This window comes from Folsomia candida, unplaced genomic scaffold (genome assembly GCF_002217175.1).
Source record: "Folsomia candida strain VU population unplaced genomic scaffold, ASM221717v1 Fcan01_Sc008, whole genome shotgun sequence".
Lineage (NCBI taxonomy): Eukaryota > Metazoa > Arthropoda > Collembola > Entomobryomorpha > Isotomidae > Folsomia > Folsomia candida.
The window spans coordinates 4,707,338-4,732,504 of record NW_019091200.1 but is presented as its reverse complement, the minus strand read 5'-3'; the positions used below and the strand labels follow the sequence as shown (position 1 = coordinate 4,732,504).

At 34.7% G+C, this 25,167-nt stretch overlaps 1 protein-coding gene across 1 annotated transcript in view; it reads right to left on the bottom strand.

Moving 5' to 3' along the window:
* The window catches only part of LOC110853554 (protein artichoke), a 189,616-nt gene that overhangs the window by 28,480 nt on the left and 135,969 nt on the right, over positions 1-25,167 (bottom strand). The window contains exons 8-10 of the mRNA XM_035854247.1: positions 23,598-24,589; positions 22,593-23,096; positions 9,794-10,028 (exon numbers count right to left, since the gene is read on the bottom strand). Coding sequence (XP_035710140.1) covers positions 9,794-10,028; positions 22,593-23,096; positions 23,598-24,589 — 1,731 coding nt within the window. The remainder of the gene's footprint in view (positions 1-9,793; positions 10,029-22,592; positions 23,097-23,597; positions 24,590-25,167) is intronic.

The following is a 25,167-nucleotide window of genomic DNA, read 5'->3' as shown; positions in this document are numbered from 1 at the left end:
TCCCCCACATCCTAGCACAACGGAATTAATAAGAGTCACGAAACACTTTTGAAACAGTGTCGTGCTTTCTCTGCCACTTTCTCGAAAAGAGAAAGTTTAACTTGTTGGTTTTCCTCCACGCCTCTCAGCTTAGTTTGGACAACTCTTATCTCACAGAACAAATGATAATGAACCCTTTACAGACTGCAGAACAATTAAAACTTGCCCCTAGAAATTGGACACGTCGCCCCATAAGTGTAGGCGGGAACGGGATTAGTGCAGGCTAAGAATTATGTAACGCTCGTGTAATTAGGTTACTCAGCAAAACTCGCAAAATGTGCAATATTCATATAGTTAGGTTCAATGCACCTTTGTAAAATGTGGTTAATACATGTTACAAAGAAATACGAGGTGTCCCTAACGACTCAATATTTATGAGACAATAATTAAATTTTGAGTTTCTTATTCCCTTCATAAATATTTAAAACGTAAAGTACCGAATATTTTACGGACTACTCAATCAAGTTAAACGTGAAGGTACATATGTACGAATTTCACTCGAAGATATCGTGAAATCTGTAATGTACAATGTACCCGCAATTTTTAATGGGTAAATGCAATTTATAAATATATGGAGGCCTACATGTCACCTAAACTAAATTAAAGGCTATTTTACATTGCAAAATGTTCCTTAATGGCATCAAGGCTCGCAAAAAGGTACAAATATATCCAAATACGTACATAGATAATTGCACATTGTCCAAAATTTGGCAGAGTCACAGATATACTCCGTACTGGTATTGATTTGGTAATAACATACTACTACCGGATTGGTAGTAATGTTTGTAAAGCATTACGGTCGTAAATATTTAATAAAATAATTTAAGAGCGTTTGAGAATAATAAGGTCATTGTGGGAGATATTGGATATAAGGATAAGATGTTATTGTGGGTTATTGAGTTATGGTGGGAGCACGTTTATATACGTTACATATAAATTATTATTAATTATATGCTTGTATATAGATAATTTGTACTCAAATAATAAATTATAATTGGTAATTTGATTATATTTTTTGTGGAAATATATCTCGCCGTAAATTGGTATTACCATTTGATTTTTGGACAACTATAATAATGCAAATATTTCCCGAATTGCAGAATTTTATTAATTTACTAAAATTACTGAGATTTATTGCATACATAAAATCACCCATAGATTATATGACCCATCACATAGATGATTATAATAGCGACTCATGAAAGAGATTTTTATCAAATTATGTAAAAAATCTCGTAGTAATTCAATTCTTCATAAAATTACAAACGTGTTTCTTTTGGAAAAAAATATTTATCGATTTCCGACATAATGTTTCCTCTCTTTTCAGAACACGACCCTACCACGTGTCCAGACTTCTCAGATAGATAAACTAAGCTGATATAGAGATGCACATCTCTACTACAACACCATGACCATGCCCGCTTCATATCATATCATCAGGTGGATAAGTAAATGGATGGATAACGTCTTACCGAGACGGAGAGGCAGGAATTGGAAGTGAGTGAGTGGAGGAAAGTGAGAGTGGTTGTGTTGAAGGATGATCAAAGGCTTTGGAGCACAGGACACGGAGGAGATTTAACTGGATCTTAAGAAACTTTTACTTTACTTTCTCCTCTCTGGATTGGATATGCTTTCTCCTCTTCTTCTCCTTTTACCTCCTTCCCCATTATGAGATGAGAGAAGAAGGAGACGGAGAATATTTATATTATTTCGCCCACTTCCGCCCCACTGAAAGAAGGATAGAAAGTGGAAGAGAGAAAGTAAAATCTTAAAATGCAAAATGAAACGGGATATGGAGAAAGTTGAAACGGAAACGGGGCAGGTTTTATTCGACGTGTTATTGAAAGAGGATATTCACCGGGAAGCGGGCTTGATGGAAAATTTGGAAAAGTAAGTGCATGTGAATGTGCTCTAAATAACGGGCATGGTTATAATTTGGCACAGGATGAAAAATGTTGTTCGAGACGTATTTCTTCCAACCCATTTGCCCAAAATTCGTAGGCCGGTAATAGAATTACAACCGAGCGGTAACAGTAATTTGCGCGAAATTCAAATTCGCCACCCTCCAGCACGAACTTACATATTACAAGTTTGGTATGTAGAAAGTTTCAGATTCGCTGAAATTCTTATTACCGTTTCGGTTGCAATTTTGTTACCAAACTATTTTGAGTTTACACATCCAGGTTGAAGGTAGGTTTAGTAGTTGGATAAATAGAATATTAATCAAAGACCAGTCTGCCAGGAGAGGGAAGAATTAGCTGAAAAGCAGCCAGAGCCCACGTTTCTCAAAGAAACGTGCACGCACTTTCTCTTCAGAAGAAGGGAGCTTGATATCACTTAGAATTAGAATTAGTGAGCAGATCACAGGAGGCCAGAGTTCACAAGAAATAGCCTCCTTTAAAATCCCAGTAAAGAAATGTTTTTATCGTGTCAGTCCGAATTTCGGGGAAAAGGAGGCAGAAATGAAAATGTTTAGTTTGGTAAATTTCCTTAAATTACTGTTTTAAATCTTTATTTGAAATTTGAACTATATTTATCCAACGTTGCAACGAAGACGAGGTACATCTAAAATGAATTCAGAAGTTTAAAATGCTAAAAATTTTATTTTAGACCCTTTGCCTTTACTAACTATAATAAAAGAAACCCAAAAAAGGAAAACTTAGATGAGACTAAGAAGAGCGATAATAAGTATTTAATAAATTTCTTCTCCAGTGAAGGATATAGAATTTTAATATTTCCAGCATCTCCTAAAAAGCAATATTCCTAAAAAGAAATATTTCCAGCATCTCCAGTATCTCCTAAAAACACATTTTTGATGGTGTTTTTGTTGCATATCTCAGAAACAGGTAAACATTTTAGCCTCCCGTTCGGCAGTTCAATTCTAATTTGCCATAATTAACTCTGGGCACTAATTTCATTAAAATCGGATGGAAATTGACCTAGATCTGAAAAAATTAAGCTTTTCAAAACCGTAGTGAATGCTTACTTATATGATTTTTTTTCTGTAGTAACTATAGCCTCATCTAAGAAAAATTTGGAATATGGTTAAAAAAGAGGAGAAATTTGGAGAACCCAACGTAATTCTGAAACCTTTAAAAAATTGAAACCTTGCGGGAATCCAGCTTATAAAATTTAAAGAGTATTTAAATTTAAAAAATAGGAATTTTAACAGCAGGAGTAAATTAAATTTGATTTTTTGAATGGAGGAGTTTTGCGATTTTTTTGCTCCTAATTTTTTACAAATTTTGATTCCTTCGGGTTGGAGAAAGTCCTAAAAAACCTTAATTTCTCCCACTTTCTCGCACCCTTCCAGTTTTAATAATTTCGCCCAACAATTCTTCGGGTGGTGGTGCCGGTCTCGTACATATCTCACTTTGAGCGGAGGGTGTGCCCTGCATGGAAACTAGAAAGCACGCTTCTCCTGTATCCTTTATTATTTGGAACCGACCAAGGTGAAATTTGAACGAGTGTCACGTTGCGCGATACTCAATTGGATTAGCTCCCTTGCAGAAGAACAAATTCGAGGCCTGTTCTATATTCAAACTTCATCTTGGCGAGACGCACAGTGCACACACAAGGAACGCAGAAATGAAGAGCGAGATCAATTCTGACCAGACGGGAGGGATGTACAGGAAAGATATGTTTTTTTTTGTTTTTTTTACCCCTCGCTTAATTTTGATAACGATTTGCATAAAGTGAAAGTAAGATTTTATTTTGTTGAAATTTTTGTGCCTCCACGAAATTAAAATTTGTTTCAGCAAAAAACTTAGGTATTCCATTTTCCTAATTAAAAAAGAAACATTTGGATTTTGCCTCGAGTTACAAAAAATCCAAACCCTAGTGGCATGTTTTCAACGGCTTTTATTATCAAAACGAATTTATACAAAATTTATTCAGTTTTTAGAAAATCTTTTAAACATTAATAGAATCCAAAACTGTATATAATTTTTACATGCTGATGAACCAAGAGATTTTTATTGGGAATGATTTTTCATTAGTGCTCTTAATTCTAGGGGTAGAAATGGTAGATAGTTTTCCTTGGGCTGGACACACACAGAATTGATGACGTTCTTCCTGCTCAGCCTCAATGGGTGAAGAAAGGGATAAATTGTGATAGAAAGGGGAAGAGAAAGCACGCCGGTAAATGAAATACGGACCACATTTGTCAACCGAAATAAAGTAAAATGACAAGGCGACCCTTTATCGAATAGGTTCGAGTTGCATTCTTATACACTGTTTACGCCGATTTCTTAGCTGACTCGTGTACGAGTTATTCAGAATAGCGGAACTATATTACTTAAATGTACATAGAAAATTCACACAATTTTGCGAAGGAAATACTTTGAAAATAATTAATTAATATAAAACACCGACGCCGTTAATAAAAATTTTGAAAGTTGAGTAAGTTTAATTTTAGTTAAGATCCACGTTCAGCACATTAAAAATTGTGGGGAATAGAAAATATGTTTGTACAAAAGTATCTACATACATAGTCCAAAAAATAGACCATAATTTTAAATAGATTCGGACACAATTTCATCTTCAAGACTAGTCGCATGATAATTTTGTTCCGGGCAATTGGATATTGTTTTATTTCGCAAATGTGCCAAATGAGTTATGATGATGCAAAATAAGGATTTGGAGTATTAAGAGTAATCATTTATAAATGTAGCATGCTAATTACTAATTCAAAGACAACAATTTATTTTGAAATTACGCAAGTAGTTGAAAGTTTAGGTAAACTTTCAAAAATTCAAAATAGGACTAAAATTCAAAATTATTTCCAAAAAATACAATTTTTTGCAAATTTAACCCAATAAATATTAGAAGCTGTTTTCAATACTGAATATATGTAATTCTTCTCAACATGCTATCAATCTGTTTTGTATCACATTTCTGACGTTCTTCGGTAAATGGGGTTTATTTATAGGTAAATAAGGAGTTTATGAATAGGAAAATCAAAAATAATCCGTTACCGATTGATATTATATTTTACCAAATTTTAATTGGAAAAAGCATTGACTATGGAAATAAGTACGGTTCAAGACCATTTATAATTCCCTGAAAAAAAATTATGCCACCATTTCTGCACGGTCCTTCTCCCTTAAGGCGTAAAAAAATTCTGATTCTTCATCTCCTTGTTAAGTCCTCTGACCGACTTGTGCTGCAATCCATCTATTCATCCATTTCCTGTCGCCACTTTCTCCACTTTCACTTCCCCTTCTTCTTCTCCCTAAACTCTAATCCTACTCAAAATACGGAACATTGCGAAAAAGAAGAAGAACTCGAGACAGGAAATAAATTCGCAGTTTGAATTCCTCTCCGTTTTCGCACTCCAACACCAAAACGACGACTTTACAAGAAGAGAAAAAGAAGGGGACACAAAGCGATAAAAGAAACTGCACCAATTTTCCTGCTGGAAATGGCAAGGAAATTTCGTGTAGTAACAGTTAGTGTGCAATCCATCGGATCGGAATGAAAACTAGGGTGCTGAATGGCTATGTAAAATAATGTGTATTGGGAGGCACACTTAAAAATTTTAGGGACAATGTAAACCAAATTGGGAAGAATATTGATATCGGAAAACGTGTCACGTGTCATTACAAAAAGTTAATAATTAATAATCAAATATTGGAAAATTTGAATTTGCAAGTAGCAGATGACAATCTGCTACAAAATACATTTGTATTTAAAGTAGCGAATTGGAATTTCCTCGAAGTAAATCTTTTACGCAACTAGTTTCAAAATTTTTAACAAAACAGGAGATTGGTATCGAAATTAGACAAATTCATAGCACAGAATTTATTGCAAATTATCAACACCCGGTAATTTTGCAATTTACCATTTCCCTGTAAAATTACTATCAGTTAACTCATCTGCTAATTCTCTACCCCAATTTTCTTCCCCCTTTTCTAAGAGTGTCCATACAAGGAATCGTCAAAGTGCATGTAAACCAGTCATGTACATCTTTTTTTGAATTGTGCCCATCTCCTCAAACAGACCTCCGCATTGAACTCATGTCATTCTCCTTCGATCCGGGAGAATTGGTCCCTTAAAACAAATGTCGGGTTGCAAATTAGAATTCCGTGAAGCCCTTTCAACCCGGGAGATGGAATTAAGGAGTGTATAATTAATGTTCTGTGAGCCGTTAACTGTGCCAAAAAAGAGGACCTTTCACTGATGTGTTTGAGGAGAGTGGAAAGCTAAAGTTCGAACAGCGTGACTTTCTTTTCCGTGGAGCCGAGAGAAAGGAAAAGAGCGCGCTGTGTGTTTCCAGGAATTGGAGAAAGTTCCCGAGGGAGTGATAAAAGAGGAAGAGATCGACTCTGCATGAGAGGTGGTTAGCAGGATGGATGTCCGTTTAAAAAAGTGGTAGTTTCATCGTCTTTTTGGGAATTATTGAGTGTATCGATTAACCGTAGTGGGACATATTTGCGGACAAAATGGCACAGTGTTAACGTAATTATTGGACATTTTGCGAGATTTAAGGAAACGTTTGTTTGAAAATGAGAGGGATTTTATTCGTAACGATGACCAGGAAATACGCATGTTTTTTGACAAGATTATTTTACAAAATATTCCTTAACTGGGTCATCTAAGGGACATATTTTACATGTTTACTGATACTTGTGGTATAAATTTTGAAAACATCATGCATACTTACACTTTTATAAAAATAAACCGTAGTAACGTTAGAAGTAGCTCACCCTGGAATAATGATTAGGATATAGTTTTGCACCAAGGGTGCAAAATAAGCGGACAAAATGGATGCATAATTTTCATATAATTTTGCACCAATGGTACAGAATAAACGGGGGATAACAGAAATTTGATATAATGTTGCACCAATGGTGCAGCCGAAATGGTTAAAATTGGGACTAAATTTTGACACGATTTCGAGGTTAAGATATGTCAGCCAAGACTGACTAGAACTTTCAGTCAATCCTAACCATTAGTGCGGAATACATCGATTCCTTCAATTATTTCGCACCATTTTGCGTTAACGATTGTTTGATACGAATTGTGCTACAAATTAGGGTTAAAATGGTCGTGGGACTTATTAATTAGCATCAATTGATGCAAAAAACTCGTGAACAGACAGACAGACGGACAAGAGGAATTCAATAGCTCTCATGCTACGCAGGGTGAGCTAATAAAGAGGTTTCCTTGATCTATGTAGGTTTGGGATAGATTTAATTGTTGCTTGATTTTCTCTTACAGTCTTCGCAAAAGTTCGCATAATCTGATGACCAAATACAATCTTGTTTGTTCAAAATAATCAAATTTTTGTTTCTTAAAAGTTATGGCGTACTAGTTATTCAAATTTCAGAAATATTGAAAATTAAGAAAATAATTAGGAATCGGGAAATTCTATCTTGAAGAAACTCCAACTAATAATATGTGCTGTTAGTAAATTCCATTTCATACTTTATTGTGAGAGATATAACCAAAATACAAGGTTAGATACAAGTTGGAGATTTTCAGAAAAATCAGTCGTAAAAACGACGCACCATTTTACAATCACTGGAAATCCCTTACATCAGTGTAGATTTAGGAAAATTACGCAACTTGATTTTCCTTTGCAATCTTGGCAAAATTATAGGAACAATTGTTATTCAATTTTCGTAAAGTACATATTTGACAAAGTTAACATACATAAGAATAACTAAAAAATAGTCCAAGTACGGAAGACGTTTGCCCAATATTTACAAAACGTCGTAACTCTTATCATGTTATTTTTCCTCCTTGGTGGGAATACTGTTGACCCGAATTCGCAGTTTATTTCCTCCCCGACCGAATTTTGCAGTCTTTCTCTCTCAGTAAGTAAGATGCATGCGGACATGTTTGTCGGTTTGGTGCATGACTTGGCTGGCTCTCATTTTATTTTTCGCATGATGTAAATACTGCGATCAAACTGGTCCCAGTGATTCCCCGTTCGGATCCCAGTTTCACAACATTTTACTTATCCTACTGCGGAAGAATGGAACAAGAACTCTTAAAAATTCGATGGTAAAGAATTGGGTAAAACAATTTTGGTAAGAGTTTGCGGTCGATTTGATGAAAAAGTAGTTGCATATTGTAGGATAATTGCATACAAGGCTTTGTTTGGCGTGAGTATGGTAATAAATTGGGAATAATTTGTGAACGGTGACAAATTTTAATCGTCAGATTCATTGTCAGCAATAGTTTCTTAATGATTTGAAACTCTAAAAAATTCGATGCTAAAGATTTGGGGTCGATTTGGTAAACAAGAAAGTGTTTGATATTTACCAATAATAACTACAGGTTGCTGAGCATAGCTTGAAATAAAACTCCGTTGGGTTGATGAGTAATAAGTTGTGATCCGTTTGGTCACAAATTTGAATGAATTATCAACCGGACTCGGTAATAATATGGTTTGATTTTTAAAAGAAGACACCTGCCTGCCATAAGCTTTGCAATGAAAAAAAGTATTTTCTTTAAAAAATCAAACAATTCATTAAGGTTCGTTAACGACGTGATTTTAAATTTGGAGGTATAATCCAATAAATTTTAAACTCGATTTGCATATTATTATGCCGTCCAAATGATGATTTCATCCAATAATATAAACTTTTTGGACTTGTCAAATTTTCAAAAACATAATTTATCAACAGATTACTTTTTAGAGTGCCTCTTTCTCGTTGGACGCGCTGGGGTGTAAAAGCCGATGGGATCAGGATCGATCTCTCCATATATTCATCCCTTCCTCCATACTTTCTCCACTTTCTCCTTGATTTCGGTTTGGCACCCAGCCACCCAAACCACACTTCCCACCACCACGACTTTGAGGGCGAGAAGAGGCCCAAAATACGTGATTGTCTTGCACACGATGAACACTTTCTGGCGAAATGGCACATCATATCTATCATTCTCTTCACGAGATGCTTCCTACTTTGGCACTTGCCTTCTTCGCCACTTGCTAAATTAAAGGGGGTCCTGGGTCCTGGTCTTCCTGGGGGAAGCTAGAATGGCTCCTAAATTAAACCTTATCATCAAGTTGAGATGAGGAAGGAAGGAAAATGTGGCGGTGAAAGTATGGATGTGTTTTAGGCGAATAGAGAGAAAGAAAGAAAGCAAAGTCGATTTTGTATTTTTGGGAAAAATTTATCGTTGTTTTTACTATTTTTTGAACTAAAATATGAGAAATAAAATAAAATAGAGAATTATCTTCGTTGTCAAAAGTTGCACTTTTTACGAATTTCACAGTGCTTACAAAGTTATCAAGTACAATTACTACATCCAAGATTTGAAAATTAAAATCAAACAAAACAAAACAAAATTTCATGAATATTTGTACAATGGAAATAATTTTCGGAATCTACGACATTATTATTTTTTCGATAATTCCGAAAAACAAGACTGGCGTATTTACGGTACATTTTGATAAAAAGCGTAATTATTGCTATAATATACAAACAATATGTTAAATTCAAGCTTGTTACTAGACCAAACATATTCAAGATTTAGGAATATAAAACTGTGCAAATTGAGGGTACAACAAGGAACGAATTTTAGCATTCTTCGGCAGACTTTGAGTTTGACTTTTTTCTTTAAGTTTAACAAATTCAGTATTAAATTCGACCGTTGATGAAATATGGATTCAATTTTGTGTCATTTTATAAAAATTATGCTAGAACATTACTCGATGTGTCATTTCGCTGTATGATTGAACTCGTCAAAATATATATTTAAATGCTCGAATATACCATTTGAGTTTAAAAATTCGCCTTACCTTCGAGTTTGAGGGTGGAAATTCTGGTCTCCAAATGTCTCAAAACCGTGGATGGGACGCTTTCGATGAAATTGTGACTCAAATCGAGCACAGCAAGGCGAGCCAGAGGTCCAAATAGCTCCGCAGGCAAGCCAGTCAGCCAATTCCCACGGATTCGCAGAGTCACGAGAGAGATTAAATTGGCAAAGGTTTCCGGGCTGAGTCGAGATAATTGATTGAACGAGAGGTCCAAGTCCTGGAAAACATAAATGCATTTATTTTTAGATGTAATTGATGGAAAGTGAACGGAATCAGATAAATTATGAACTTTCTTTTAATTCAAATTTTGGAGAGAAACGCGGACAATCATTCATTTTAATCTAGCAATAAGACACTTTATGAATATTATGATTTTTGATTAATTTTTGAAACATGAGAGTTTACACATAACGTAAACACCTCGATGTTTTTGATATTTGCGAAAACGTACAAACCTTGGTAAAGTACGAATTTTCTAATTGAAAATATAGCAATATAAGCATTCGATTTGCATTCTCTACATTAAAAGTGTTGGTATTTATTTAATACTATTTATTTTTGTAATTTAAGAAATAAGACGCCATTCAGAAAAACTTTAAAATTTTTAGATTCAAGTTAATTATAGATTCCTGATATATTACTGGTGACGACTGACGCTGTTATATAAATATGTATCAGTAGAACATATCTAACAATTTTCCACATGTGAACAAACTATAGGATTTATGTTTTTTTGTTCCTGCGATTTCAAAAATTAAGTCACAAAAAATTGCGTGAAACATGATACCCGTTAAATTTAAAATTCCGATGGGATACAAGAAAAGTGTGTGCAAAGTTTTCAATTTATTTACCCTGAACACAAAATATGCGTTGAAAAATGTCCGATAAAAAACTTTATCTGAATCAAAAACCTAAAATTTCTGAATATCATATCTCATAATTGCATTAAATATCTGCAGCGTAAATGTCTTGCAAAAAGGGTTATCTGATTTGTTTCATCTCGCCCATGTTACGTTCAAAATATGACCCTATCAAAAAGGCGCATATGTTATTTTCAACTTTAATAAATCATTAATTATTTGTAGGAAATGAAACAATTTACGTTTCAGAGAAATTCCAGGAATAAATTTTTGTAAAGGCAAAGCTTGAAGGCTTAGGAAACCGAGACCAAGAAACTCCATCAATTATACATTTCCTTGAAATGACGGGTGAAAACCGTGTGTGCATAATTGCACTGTAAACAATGTGGTAGTAACAAACCATACGATTCGACCGATCTGGTAATAATTTCCTAAGCTAGCCAACTGTCCACGAAATTCAAAATTGACCTGAGTCCGCATGCAATTTATGAGGAATTTGAATTTCATGAATAATTTTTAAACAGAAAATTGTTACCAAACCGGTGTACTGCGCCCTCCTGTCACAATTAAATCAGTTACATTCGTGGCACGAATGAACATTTCGCAGTTTGTTACTTAAAGTTATTTCAATTCAAAATTCTTATGTAACGGGAATTTCATTTTGATAAAATACTAAAACAGTAACAATAATTGTCACAAAATTCAAATTTATTCTTAGGTGAAGGAAAAGTAACCATAAGGTGATCATGTTAAAAGATCACCATGGTTACGGCGAAGCCTAGGTATGCAATCAGCTGCAACTTTGAAAAGGTCGCACTGAGATTTCGCCCAAACCGTTCGTTGCATGGAAAACATGCTGAAACAAAAAAACCAGAGAATTCTGTTTTACAGATACGTTTTTTTTATTTTTTCAAAAATTCTAATTCCTTCAGGTAGAAAGTCCGATGCTTAAAATTTCAAATCCATTTCTTGGCATCAAGGAAGTGTTTCCGACCGGGGGCTTGCCATTTTTATTATTCTCCAGGATAATACGCAAATTGTAAGCCTTTGTTCGACTTAATCGGATCAAAACTGACGGAATTAGAGCTTTTTGAAATATTTGCATTAGGCAACCTATTTACGTGTTAAGTTACTGGTCGCTAACGTGCGGTGATAGTTTATTCAGCATCGCTATTCAATACTCAACATATCCAATGTTGCTAGACAATCGAATTACGTTATTATTAGATCGCTAAGTGTCAAGGCATCCTTGACAGAACAGAACAATCCTTAAAATTTTGAAACTGGGGGATTAAATTGGCATGCCACGCATCCACACCCACTGCGGAATTAAATTGGTATGCCAAGCGTCCACAAACAGGAGAATTAACAACGTTTAAGATTTTATAATTGCATATGATTTTATGCATATAAGTTCACAAATCACTAAAAATAATTAAATAAATAAATTTTAAAAAACAAACTTAGGTGAAGGACGCGCTTAAAATATTAAAACAAGAAGCATTAAAAAATGTCATAAATCGCTTAATATTTATTAACTTTTACTTCACCGGGGGCCCAACTGTTAAATTTTCAAAGCAATGATAATCAATAATAAATGTAGCTAAACCAACGACTTGATTAAATATGAAGGGCAGCATTACAGAAGTTATTAAAAATACGCCAGAACATGAGCAAATTTCCTCTATAAGAGGTGTCGCGATTTATTGAAAGATAATCATTCAAATCTTGCAAGTTTAATATACAAATACATATTACGCATTTCGTATAATTGTTCCAAATCCTTGAAAGTATACCTTTTTTCCTGTGTTAGTTGGGCCCCCGGTGAAGTAAAAGTTAGTAAATATTAAACGATTTATGACATTTTTAATGCTTCTTGTTTTAATATTTTAAGCGCGTCCTTCACCTAAGTTTGTTTTTTAAAATTTATTTATGTAGTTATGGATTGATTCCAGTGCAAGAGTAAATCGAATTTACTGCTCAATTTGAGTTACACAATCGGTATCACATCGGCTTTAAAGAGGTCAACACAGTTTCGATGCCGAATTATTTCCAGTGCACTAAAATTTAGCACAATGGCTGCCCTTCCATTTGAAACGTGAATATTATGATTTCAGAAATATACGCATATTTATTTGGTTCCCAGTTCTGTCAGAGTCAAGCGCAGTAATGCCACTCAAGTCAGATTTGGAAAGAGAGAAAGCGAGAGAATTTACCATCCTCTTCTGTAATTAATTAAGCATCTTGATGATTAATTAATGCCACTTCTGTCCGAAACGGGGACTGGCAAAGAGTTCTTGAAATTGGTGAGTGGTTTCTCGTCAGCGGGAATGTATTTCCTTCAAGAACAAGTAATTTTCTTCGATTTTCAAAGGCTTTAAAAATTTTGAGAGATTTTGACGTCGTATGATTTGCATACGAAGAAAATAAATACTTATGGGAATATAAGGTGCTTGTCTTGTCTTGGGAAGTCGAACCTAATAGTTTAATGTTGAATAAACACCTACACTAATTGAAACCTGGTACACTTACACAGGTGTTGATTTCTCGTTGTTAAAGTTGCTATTGGAATTAAAATTATACCGTTTCGTAAAATTAGCTACCGATATGAGAAAACACTAATACTGAGCTATTGCTACGTGGAATTACTTATCAATACCACTTTGGTAGAGTCATGTATTGTATGAATACAACTTGGCATTATTTTAATAGCAGATTTCTAACAGTATAAGTCATATTTTTAATGAAGTTGAGAAGAAAATTATTATTTAATCTTTTCAGGCTGAAATTGTTGGAGGTTGACGATATTTAAAAATTTTTGTATTTTGGGTTAATTTGCACTAATATTTAGGTTAATGTGAAATCCACGTCAAATTTGAAATGGAGGATCAATTATTGTATATTTTTGCACTTGAAATGGAGGATCAATTATTGTATATTTTTGCACTTGAAATGGAGGATCAATTATTGTATATTTTTGCACTCATGTTGCATTTTGTTGCTGGTGTAGCGAAAAATATCATTTTAACCTTGCATAATTTTCTTATTAATTGATGTTACAAATGTCTCTGAAATGGAAAATTTGGAAAATTCCCTTGAAAACGAGACTATAAAAATCTGCCCACTTGTAACACCCAACTTTTACTCACTCTTCGACTAAAGTCCCTATTTTAACTAATTGTAATCTTTTATTGAATTACAGACGCAACACTTTGGAAACTTTGCAATTGTTATTGTTCGAGGGATCCAAAGTGAAGTGGAAGTGAAAGTGGGGAGAGAAGCACGTGTGCACTTAAAAAGGAATTTATTACAAGAAAGTATTCATTTCTAGACACAAACACTCTTACAAATGTGCTAATAGATTGTAACCGAATATGCGAGGAAGTCGAATTAAATAACAATTTTTATAAAACATGAGTAATTTGTTAACTTGTAATATTTTTTATGATAGGATTACAGCTTTTATTTTATAAAAATAAGCATAATACTTCGCTTACAACATAGCTGTTCAAACCACAGTGTGGATCCACAAAGTGGACTGTGGTGTGGAAAGTGGACACGATATTTTTGTGGTTTGTGGAATTGTGGATTGTAGTTTGTGGAAGGGTTTGTGGTTTGTGGAATTGTGGATTGTAGTTTGTGGAAGGGTTTGTGGTTTGTGGATTTGTGGATTGTAGTTTGTGGAAAAGTTTGTGGTTTTGTGGATTGTAGTTGTGGAGTCCATAACTACAATCCACAAAACCACAGACTGGTCCACAATGTGGACAGGTCTGTAGTTTATAGTTATGGTTAAGTTTTGAGGCATTCTTGTGAATGATATAGCCTTAGGTAAATAGTTAAACACACGTTTCATGATTTTTCAAAATGCACACTGAAAACCATGTTATAATCCGTAAGCGGGAATTTGGATCTTAAAATTTCGCTGTAAAAATGCGAATTGTCGCTCACGTATAACGTTATAACTTCGTTGCAACTGATCATTATGAAAAATTCTGAAACACGTGTTTAATTATGTATGTAATTACTAGTAATTAGCATATGTAGCTGTGCAAACCAAAGTGTGGATCCACAAAGTGGACTGTGGTGTGGAAAGTGGACAAGATTTTTTTGTGGTTTGTGGAATTGTGGATTGTAGTTTGTGGACAGGTTTGTGGTTTGTGGAATTGTGGATTGTAGTTTGTGGAAGGGTTTGTGGTTTGTGGAATTGTGGATTGTAGTTTGTGGAAAGGTTTGTGGTTTGTGGATTTGTGGATTGTAGTTGGTGGATTGGTTTGTGGATTGTGGTTTTGTGGATTGTGGTGAGATGAAATGAACAGCTATGGCTTACAAGGAGCTAATCTTAAGTTTTGTCACCCGTACAAGAAATGTTTTCATCTCTTGTAGCAAGGAGTTATATGGTTTGTTACCAGTTTGGTATTAATCGTTGTCACTAGATTGATAAGAAACGGTACAAAACAATAAAATTTCAGATTGTTAAGAGTTGTTTGGAAAGAGGATGGAAGTATGCAAATGAGAGCTCTTGGAGAAAGAAGATTAATGCAAAACGTAGCATTTCTCAAGTGGGAGAGCGAACGATTGTAATTAACAATTCTGGAGATGAATTCCCGTCCTTCCAAATGTTATTTTTTAGACGAGAAGACGACGTTAAAACCAGGGTTCGTAAAATCCAAAGTAAAAAAATGGCACAGACACGAAAACCTTCTCAGAGATCGACCCCGTTAAAAATATCAACAGAACTTGCCAAGTTTTGCGAAATTTGCGACATTTTGCTAAAATTTTACTGGAAAAGCATCAGATTTTGTTCACAATTTTACTCGGAAAATGGGCATGAGAACTCCGTATTCAAGCAGCCATTGTAAACTTATCGTAAAACGACGTTAAATCCGTGATCCGTAAATTTGCAATTATTTATAAAAAAAAGTTCCATGCAAAAGTTTGCAGGACATTTTTTTTAAATAAAGAAATGCGACATTTCAACGCCATTCCTCCCGATGAAAATATTTCATATGAATATCTACATCAAAATTAGATGAATTTGCAAACGTGGATAAATCTTTGAGGAAAGTTTTTCTTCGATTTTTGTAAACTGTATAAAGTTCACAAGTTTTTAATAAAATCGTTTAAAAAAATTGTACTTTACAAATTCACTGTGTCACTGCGAGTTTGTGTGAAATGATCTGTGTATGCAATTTAAAAAAATAACACTATATATACAAGATGTAGATGAAAACTAAAAATAAGTTTTTTTTAACTTACACAGCTCACGTAGTAAATTCTAGAATTCTTGTATTGCTATATAGAAGCAAAATCAAAATAAAATATACCAGCGAAATACAATTTTATAATTTGCAACATTTCAACGCCATTACTCGCGACGAAGATATTTCACATATTTTAACCGAAAATAGGTGAAATATTCATCTAACATCGCTTTATTTATTTTGGTTGCCCATTTTAGTTATCGGAAACTGATAAAATAAAATAAATTAACTTTCTCCGAATTTTGTATAAATCTTTTTAATATTTAAAATCATTTAAAAAATTCGTGTTTGACAAATTCACAAGTTCTGAATTAATAAACTGTTTAATTTTTTAATTGAAATTTTACAAGGTGAAGTATCCCATGGGATTTGTTTACGATGTATTCTTAACCTGACTTAGGTGGCCATTGTAAACTGGAACCAAACATGTGTACCCGTTCACAATTACGGCATTACAAAAGCCTACTTTAATTAATGTTCTCATAAAATAAAAATATTTTCAGACGCAAAAAACCCCAATTTTATGAACCCTGTCAGCCTCTTCCCATGGTGAAAAAGTTGACATTGGAGAAAGTCCTGTTGGCTACGAGGCACTCATTTTATTCAATTCTACTCCACTCGACATCGATCAAAATATTCAAGGACTAGATTTTGCCTTCAATGAATTGTAAATCCGACCCGTCTTTTTTATTACTTGGAGAAGAAAAAGAATAAATCAAATCAAACAAGAAGAGGTTCAATCCTTGGGTTTTCAGTGTAAAAAAAGACTTGACTTTTTAACCAACGCGTAGAAAAGAACAAGGTGAAAGTGAGTATTTGAAGGTGAGAGATAAAAGTCATAAATTTACATGGGATACCGTTTCAAACCAAGGTTTAGTTAGATAATCGTTTAGTGGAGAAAGCGGAGAAAGTACTTGTTCAAAAAATACTTGAGGAAATGGAAAATCATTTGAAATTCATAAGGTGGACAAAGATTATATAGATTTAGCTTACATAAGAATAAAATATAGTGAGTGAGGCTATTCACGCACCTCAACTTTTGAAATATGAGACAGTTCATATAGTAAAAAGTTGTTTTATTCATGCTAACGTTTTGTTTCAAATCGCGACTAATTTAGTAATTAGTTTGTGAAGTAATCTTAAGAAATAACTGCGTGCAAATTTGCTGGGTAAATTTTCGAACAAAAATTCTACGGTTTTCAAATAAAGGATTTCTTTATATCTTGTAAATTTATCAAAAACGAAGTACAACCCAGAATAGAAAAATGTATTTTTGTGCGTAAAAAGGGACATATATATCCCGTTAGATGATAGTCCGCGATATCGCGGACTATCATCCCGTAGATACTTTTGAAGAATGATGATATTATTAATATTACACAAGATATGTTCGTATTTCTCTGGTATTATTTGGTTGTATTTTTATTTTCGAATTACAAAATATTTTCCGTTTGAATTTTACACAGGAACATTTACACCCTAAGGTTTCCAGCTTATGAAATGTTACCTCAGCACCTCAAATTTTACCTTCAGCTTACATTAGAATAACATATAATGAGTGAGGATATTCACTCACGCACCTCAATGTTTGAAATACTTATTTAGAAAATTCGTGTAACAAAAAGTGGATTTATCCATGTTAACGTATTATTTCAAATCGCGACTAATTTAGTAATTAGTTTATTAAGTAATTTTTGCAAGTAAAAACAAGTAAATTTTATGGATAAAATTTATAACAAAAATCCCAATTTTCGACCAAACAATTTTTGTAGGTTTGGTAAATTTATTAAAAGCATACAAAAACCAAGTATTACCCTGAACACATGCTGTTCGCGTAAAGGCGAAATTTCCTCGGCCTAATGCGCCGTAAATATTTTTTAAGGATGTTTACTATGTAAATATGAAAATAAAGGTATGAGCACAAAATATGGGCCGACATGAAATTTGTGAACATTTATTTTGGTATTTATGTTGGTCTTGAATTTCTTTGCCTCCCCAGAATTCCCAGCCTGTGAAATATTACAACAAATTTTGAAACTATCAATTATTGCGCCACATGTCCGTTCATGTAACTATCCGGCAGCCACAAGAACTGCGTATCACTTGTTCTTAACACAATAAGTTACGAAAGAAAGTTGCTTTCTCCAACCACGAAATTTCTAACAAAGTGATTTCTCCGTCCACCCATCCATCTATTTTCGTTTGACCACTTTTGGAACAGTTACAGCATAAAATTTTACAATGGTAATCTATTTTATGACTCCAGCACCAATTCTTGTCTGCCCCGCTACACTTTCACTTCTTCATCCTCCCATCGTTCCGATGATATAGGACGTTTATTGTGACCAGAATTCACCACTCTTAGAAATTGGGGACCAAGTTCTTTTTTTGTTAATTTCATGGTAACAACCCTGGTAATATTTTATCATAAAATTGTAATTAAAGACAACATTGCAAATCTCTTTACGCGGCTCATGTTTAAATTCACATCTGCACAGATTACAAAGAGAAGGTTACGAAATTATCGTAAACTTAACTAACACAGATCACAAGAGACATTTCATCCCCTAAAAAGATGAAAAGTAACTTAAAAAATCATCCAGTGAATTTAGTTTGTCCATGTTTTTATAATTATTTTAATAAAAGTGGGTCTAGGTTAGTTGTTTTATTACCAATTTTGACACTTATACACCTGTTACTTTATCGCGGAATTTGCATTCCTGTATTTTTTAGGGTTTCACGATTATATAAAGTGGGACCGAAAAAGCCATTAAGTTTGCGAGGAAGGGACGCGCTGTATAAAATCGTCCCCATTTTCCCGCTCTTATTGCCTTCATCATTTTTTTGCACGGTTCTAATAGGAAAGCAACGCGACATTTTGATTTGCGAGAGTGATACGCAATTTAAGACCTGCTTTCTCCACGTGTCCAACCACACGTTTGAGTTTAAGCTGGGTCGAAGTATGCAAGAGAACGGGGTGCATTGTTATAGATTTTTTGAATTTTCAAAATTTTGAAAAATGGCTTAAAAATTATTTTTGAGTTTTAAAGTTTGAAAAAAAAACCTGTGCCACAATTAAGCGACGATAACTAAATTTTATAAAAATCTTATGACTAAATAGAATCCAAAGATGTGCTACAATTTTCAACAAAATCTTCAAAAAAAACATAAGAACAACTTTTTCGGATTTTCTACGGTTTGCACGCACTGAAAATTTTGCAATCCGAATATTTACACTGGAATAAAATTTGCTGGTAAAGTTTACCATTTTTCGTAACTTAATAACTTAGCATTAGATAACGGGATTGGCGAAACTGGACAGTCAGATAAAAGTCTTTTTTTCGCCATAAAATTGCATAACATTCATATAGAAGTAGGAACACGACACGAATTTATGTTACTGGCAGGATCCACTTTTTTATTTTTTTCATTTTACATAACAATCCCCTCGAAAACAAGAAATTCATACGTGGCGTGGGACAAAAGGGGGAATTGTTCCCAGTGGAAAAATAGGACAACGATCAAAATTCACTTGTTTCTCCATTTAATTCAATTTAATTCTGCCACGGGAATAATACAAAGTGACAAAAACAACAAGTTTATTCCTTATGTAGCAAACTTAGCAAGGCAAGTTTTGTAAGTTTTTTTGTGACACGCTTAAAAATGTTGTAAAAGAATGGTAAAAACGGGTGAAATAGGAAAAAACTGAGATCTGGTAACAAAAATCTTGATAACAAAAATAGTACAGTAGAAAAAATATGATCCACCCGATTAAAAATTTTCAAAAGACTTTAATCATTTCGTGTTAAAATGTTTGTCACCAAACCGGTAATCTCGTTGGTAAAAACGTATCTCAAACCTTAAAGAGTGGGGACTTCACTTTTTTTCTGACTATTCAATATGCTTCGAGTAGTGCGTCGTGGAAGTCAGGTTGAATAGTTTGGCCCAGTTTTTACGATATTTTCCTACGTGCGTCTTACTCTACTATGTCACAATAAGGGTACAAATAGCGTAAACTTGTTGACTTAACTTTTTCGTGGCACACGAGGCAAAATGGAGTTGAATTAGGTTAGTCGGTCGGTGAAATTTGAGTTTGTTTGCGAAAATTCTGCTAACTTTATCTTGACCAAATAGATTTTTATTAACTGATGGAATTGTACCGGAAAATTTGCGATTTCAATTTTTTTTACAGACATTCAGATTACTAATGTGAAAAAGAATTTGGGCAAACTATTTATAAACTATTTATACTGGCAAAGTTCATCGTATTTAAAAGTTCTGAAGATCCACTTGTTTATGCTTTTTGGATTAAAACGCGAGCCAATTTTGTATGCTCTTATTGTGCGTTTCTTTAAAATATTTAGTATATTTATGAAAAACATTTTGCACCGAGACAAGTACGCAAATATTTGTTTGCTGCGTCATCTACTAAAATTGTAGTGCAATTATCACGACTTAAGTAATGATAGTAGCCGTAAATTCATATATGTACTTTTACCCTGTAATACATATCTAATACTTTGTAAAGTGTACGAAAAATCTGGACAATTTTATGCGAAATCTTTGCAGTGTAATGGAACTATGCCATTTATAAAAATACAATTTTTTAGCATTTTTAATCACATGCAAAGATGAGCTGGCCCTGGGAAAATGATTTTACGAGAAAAATAGACAAGTAATTCATCTTGTGTATTTATTTAAAAAGCTTTCAAGGTTTCCCAAAAGATACGAATTTTACAATGGATATAATTTACCAGGGTTGCGAGAAAAAATTGTTATCGTACAGGTAGGAAGTTATCTTTTTGCGCAGCAAGAAGAATCAGGCTACGATATGAATCTAACAAATGGAGGTCTCCCAATGTATGTTCATAGATTTAAATCAAACTAGTGTCAATCAATCACAAATTTAATTAGTATGAAATTTTGAAATGACACTATTTACCAATGCGCAGGTTTGGCGGAGATATTTGCAGAAAAAGAAGATACAGAGCCCCCCAAAGTTGAGAAATTTTTCACTTTCCAAATTTACTGCGCTTTTTCTTCTGATTCAAATTGCAGATAGTGCCCTTTTCAAATATCATACTAACTAAACTTTGGTATCAATTTCGACACTAGTTTGGTCCAAATCTGTGAGCATACGTTGGGAGACCTCCATTGTACTCACTGGGCGGACATTTATGGCATGTTCCACACATAGACATCAATTCATTCCCTCATGCCAAGGGAATTTCTGCCATGCCCAAAATGCCCAAAATTTGGTTGCATGCCGTGAGAATGGTACAACTGCACTCACTGAGAAGCAAGTTTGGTGACATCTTTATGCCAGTCGGCTTCCCTTCGAACGTGAGGTTTTAGTTACGCCGAGGACCCGACCCCAGCCCGTTATTTAACGAGGCAGCTATGTGACAATTTTACAGAACGGATTGATTTGATTACATTTAGCACAAGATGAACCGAGTTTGACTCAAAATTGAATTTGATGTGGAGAAGAATGAATAAAATGTGGACTTTTCTCCACGTTTCTGGGAGGGGTGACATTTCTAATAATTTTGGTGACTGACTGAGGCACTAATTCGGGCAGGATTTCTGATTCCGGGCTCACTTTCACTTTTTTTTACTCTTACGATTTCGTGACAAATTTAGTTTAGGTGGGAGAAAGAGAAAGTGATATTTTCGGATTTTTTAAAACAAATTTGTAGATTTATTAGTTTATCGTAATTCACGTGAAATTTGTGACTAGTAGAAATATACAATAAATATAAATATCAAAACTAATCCTACATCATGTAATTTCATTTCTGTACATAAAAAATTTAGGTAGGAGAAAGTGATATTTTGAGCAGTTTTTTAAGAAATCTGAAGATTTATTAGTGCATGCAATCCACTAGAAATTTAGGATTAGTGGAAATTTATATAATAGAAATATAAAAATCTTTTCATCTCAGAAACCCAACTTTCACCACTGGCCTCAACTTTGAGCACTTTTATAATTTCTTATTACTGCACTTTCAGCAATTTTTTCCCTCAAGAAAAACGTGATTTGGAGGCATGATTGAGTATGATGTAACTCGAAAATGGGGGTCGTGCGGGAAGAATACCGCATTGTTTGACTTGATAATCTAGAAGTTGGACCAAGGCCAAGGCTGAATAGAGACTATGCAAAAACTATGCAAAACATTTATGAAGAAAAAAACAAATTTGATGAACCTAAATTTTGTTTCACTTCTGTAAATCCCTTATTTGTATCAATCGGTGTTAAAAACTTACATCAAAATTATTATTTCAGAACTATGGTTTATATGTACATGAAGTTAAAGTATGTAGTTCTAATTCTAATACTAAAATCTTCGAATTTCTCAATTTCCGGTTTTTGGCGAAAAGTAATTTGTGCAAATTCATTTTTTCTCATCGCATAATTGAACTACCTTATCTTTTTCACACTGTTAGACAGCTTTTTCTTAGCGGTGTACAACTTAGGCTACCATTTCATAATCCAAATTTTTAAATTTCCAAATCCCTCAACAACGATTTCGTGTAAATCGTGACGTCCTTTAAGCACGACCCTCTCGGAATGATGCAACTCTTACACTTTGAGCAAATGAGGGGAATCTGGCTCTGATTGAAAGTTCAAACATGTGAAATGAATGATATTCTTCTTACCTGAAGCCCTGCGAGATGGGGATGAAAGGGCTGCAGCGTTTTGATCGAGTTGTGCGAGAGGTTGAGTGACTTCAGTGTAACTAATCCAATGAAGGAGTCGTGCTTTAAATCCTCAATCGCGTTCTCACTCAGGTCCAGCAAGTTCAGATTTTGCAGCGATGAAAACCCCGCCGGCGGGAGGAGGGTGAGTGGATTCCGCTTAATCACGAGGCGGTGAAGGCGCGGGTAAATTTTAAATTCCTCACTCGTCAAAAAACTCACGTTCGTTTCGCACAAGTATAAATCCATAACGGAGAAGTTGCGGGAGGGATGATTTTCCGTGTAAAAGTTGATCAGAGGATTTCCGCTCATGTTCAAGACGAAGGCGGACGTTACGAACCGTTCGGAAAATGCGAAGGGGACTTTTTGGAGGGAATTGCCTCCGAAGTTTATCTGGGTGAGGGAAACGTTTCGGACGAGGTCGTCGGAAACGCGGGAGATGTTGTTTTCACCAAAGTCGACGACCTGTTGGAGAGGGAAAAGATGCGTTACAGACTTAAAAAAAATTAAGTTGATAACAAATTTGTGGCTGCGTATGATCACCATCTGATGAGGTTTTACCACGTAATGGTTACAATTATTTCAGCGAACATCTACATTTTCAAAAATTTCTAACAATTGTTGGAAAATTTCTGAAGTTGATGTAGTGTTTATCATTGTCACTTGGAGTCATCTCTGATAAATTGTAACCTGATATTATCTAATGGATTCACCAAATCTGTCATTATTTTTGTTGCATACAGGCTAATTTTGATTTTAGTGGCGTAACTACTTAGCAAAATTGAAAACTTTAGTCTGAAAATGTATAAAATCAATATAAAATGAATTTCTAGATATTAGAACGCATTTTGAATTTTTTATGAAATAGTATTGACAATTCTTTAATTTTAAATCACTAATAACACGAGTAGAGGATTTTATTTCACTGTAAAATAATCAAAATGTTACAATATTATTCAGTCTCACCTGCAACAAGGGCATCGACTTGGTCATACTTCCCCCCATAATTTTCGTCAATCTGTTATCATTCATATCCAACTGTTTAATCCTCGGCAGCATGATTCTGTTCAGATCCAACGTGTTGATCCGATTCCCCGACAAGGTCAGGACCTCCAAAAGCGTCGAATTTCCCAACGCCTTGTACGGAAACGCTCTCAGCCTATTGTGCCTCAGATGTAACTCCCTCAACGGAGAAACCCCCACCCCTGCCTGGCCCCCACCAATCCCCGCCGGAATAAAAACCGAATCGGGTATGTGACTAATGAAGTTATCACTCAGTCTTATCACCGCCAAGTTAAGGTTCAATTTAAAGACATTCCCGGGCAACGAGGTGATATGGGATTTTTCCGCCGAGAAGAAATTCAACGAGGGAAATCCGTCCAACATATTTTCGTCCATGTCGGTCAAGTTATTTCCGGAAATTTGCAGCACCTCGAGCCTTCCCAGGTTCAATTGGCGGACGACCGAGCCGGTCAGGTCGTTCTGTTGCAGGTCCAATTCTTTCAGGGCGATTGGAGGCGATTGAAACCGGGGCGAGGTGAGACTACTACTGCTTTCCCCGCTTGATAGCGACGAGGACGACGATGTGGCGGGAATCCCGATTAAAAGCTCGGACAACGTGTTACAGCAAATTTTCAGAATTTCCAAGCCCGCGGGATGAAAGGTGGACGCGTAGTGGAGCGATTGTATCCTGTTTGTGGAGAGGTCGAGGATTCTGAGGGAGCGGAGATTGGAGAAGGAGCCGTCTTCCAACGTGCTGATATCGTTATGGGACAAATTTATCTCTTCAATAAATGCCAAACCCGAGAAAATTGCGCGGTTAATGGTCTTGAGCTGGTTGAAGGACAAATCAAGGTATTGAAGGGCTTTGGTCTGCGAGGAGAAAGCGTCGCCGTGAATCCACGAAATGTTGTTCCTCTGGAGGTAGAGACGCTCGAGGGAGCGAAGCCCGGAAAATGCTGGGGAGAAAGCAAGATCATGATTTTAGAAATTATGTAATCTTTGATATGTTTGAAGGGAAGCGGAAAGAATGGAGACACTCTAAATGATAGGGCGAAAGAGGTAATTTGGTTTTTGGTTTGATTTTTGAGGTAAAAGTAAGTAGAATGCACTTCCATGGAAGTTTTGTAACCTAGTAAACTCACAACTTACTGACTGTCGATTAATTTTTATGTAACTCAAGCAAAATAGATTGTGAAGGAAAATAAGCTTATAAATCTATTGCAAAATTGCACATGCTTGGAAATTTATCCCTCGACGGTAATAGTTTATTACCAAATTACAAAGATTTGGGTGAGAAAATTTCTCTCAGAGAAAATAAAATACGTTGCGTGACAGATGTGTGGTTAACATCATACATCTACTTGCAATTTACATGAATTTTTTGAGGAGCTTAAAAATGATCTTATCTAATAACTTTGACGTAGTAATTTTTGGAAAGACAAAGCGAATTTTATGCAGGGTTATGATTTGAATTCGTTACTTATTTTGCAAAGTATCACGCCATTCATAAATTATGAAATATAACAGAATTTTA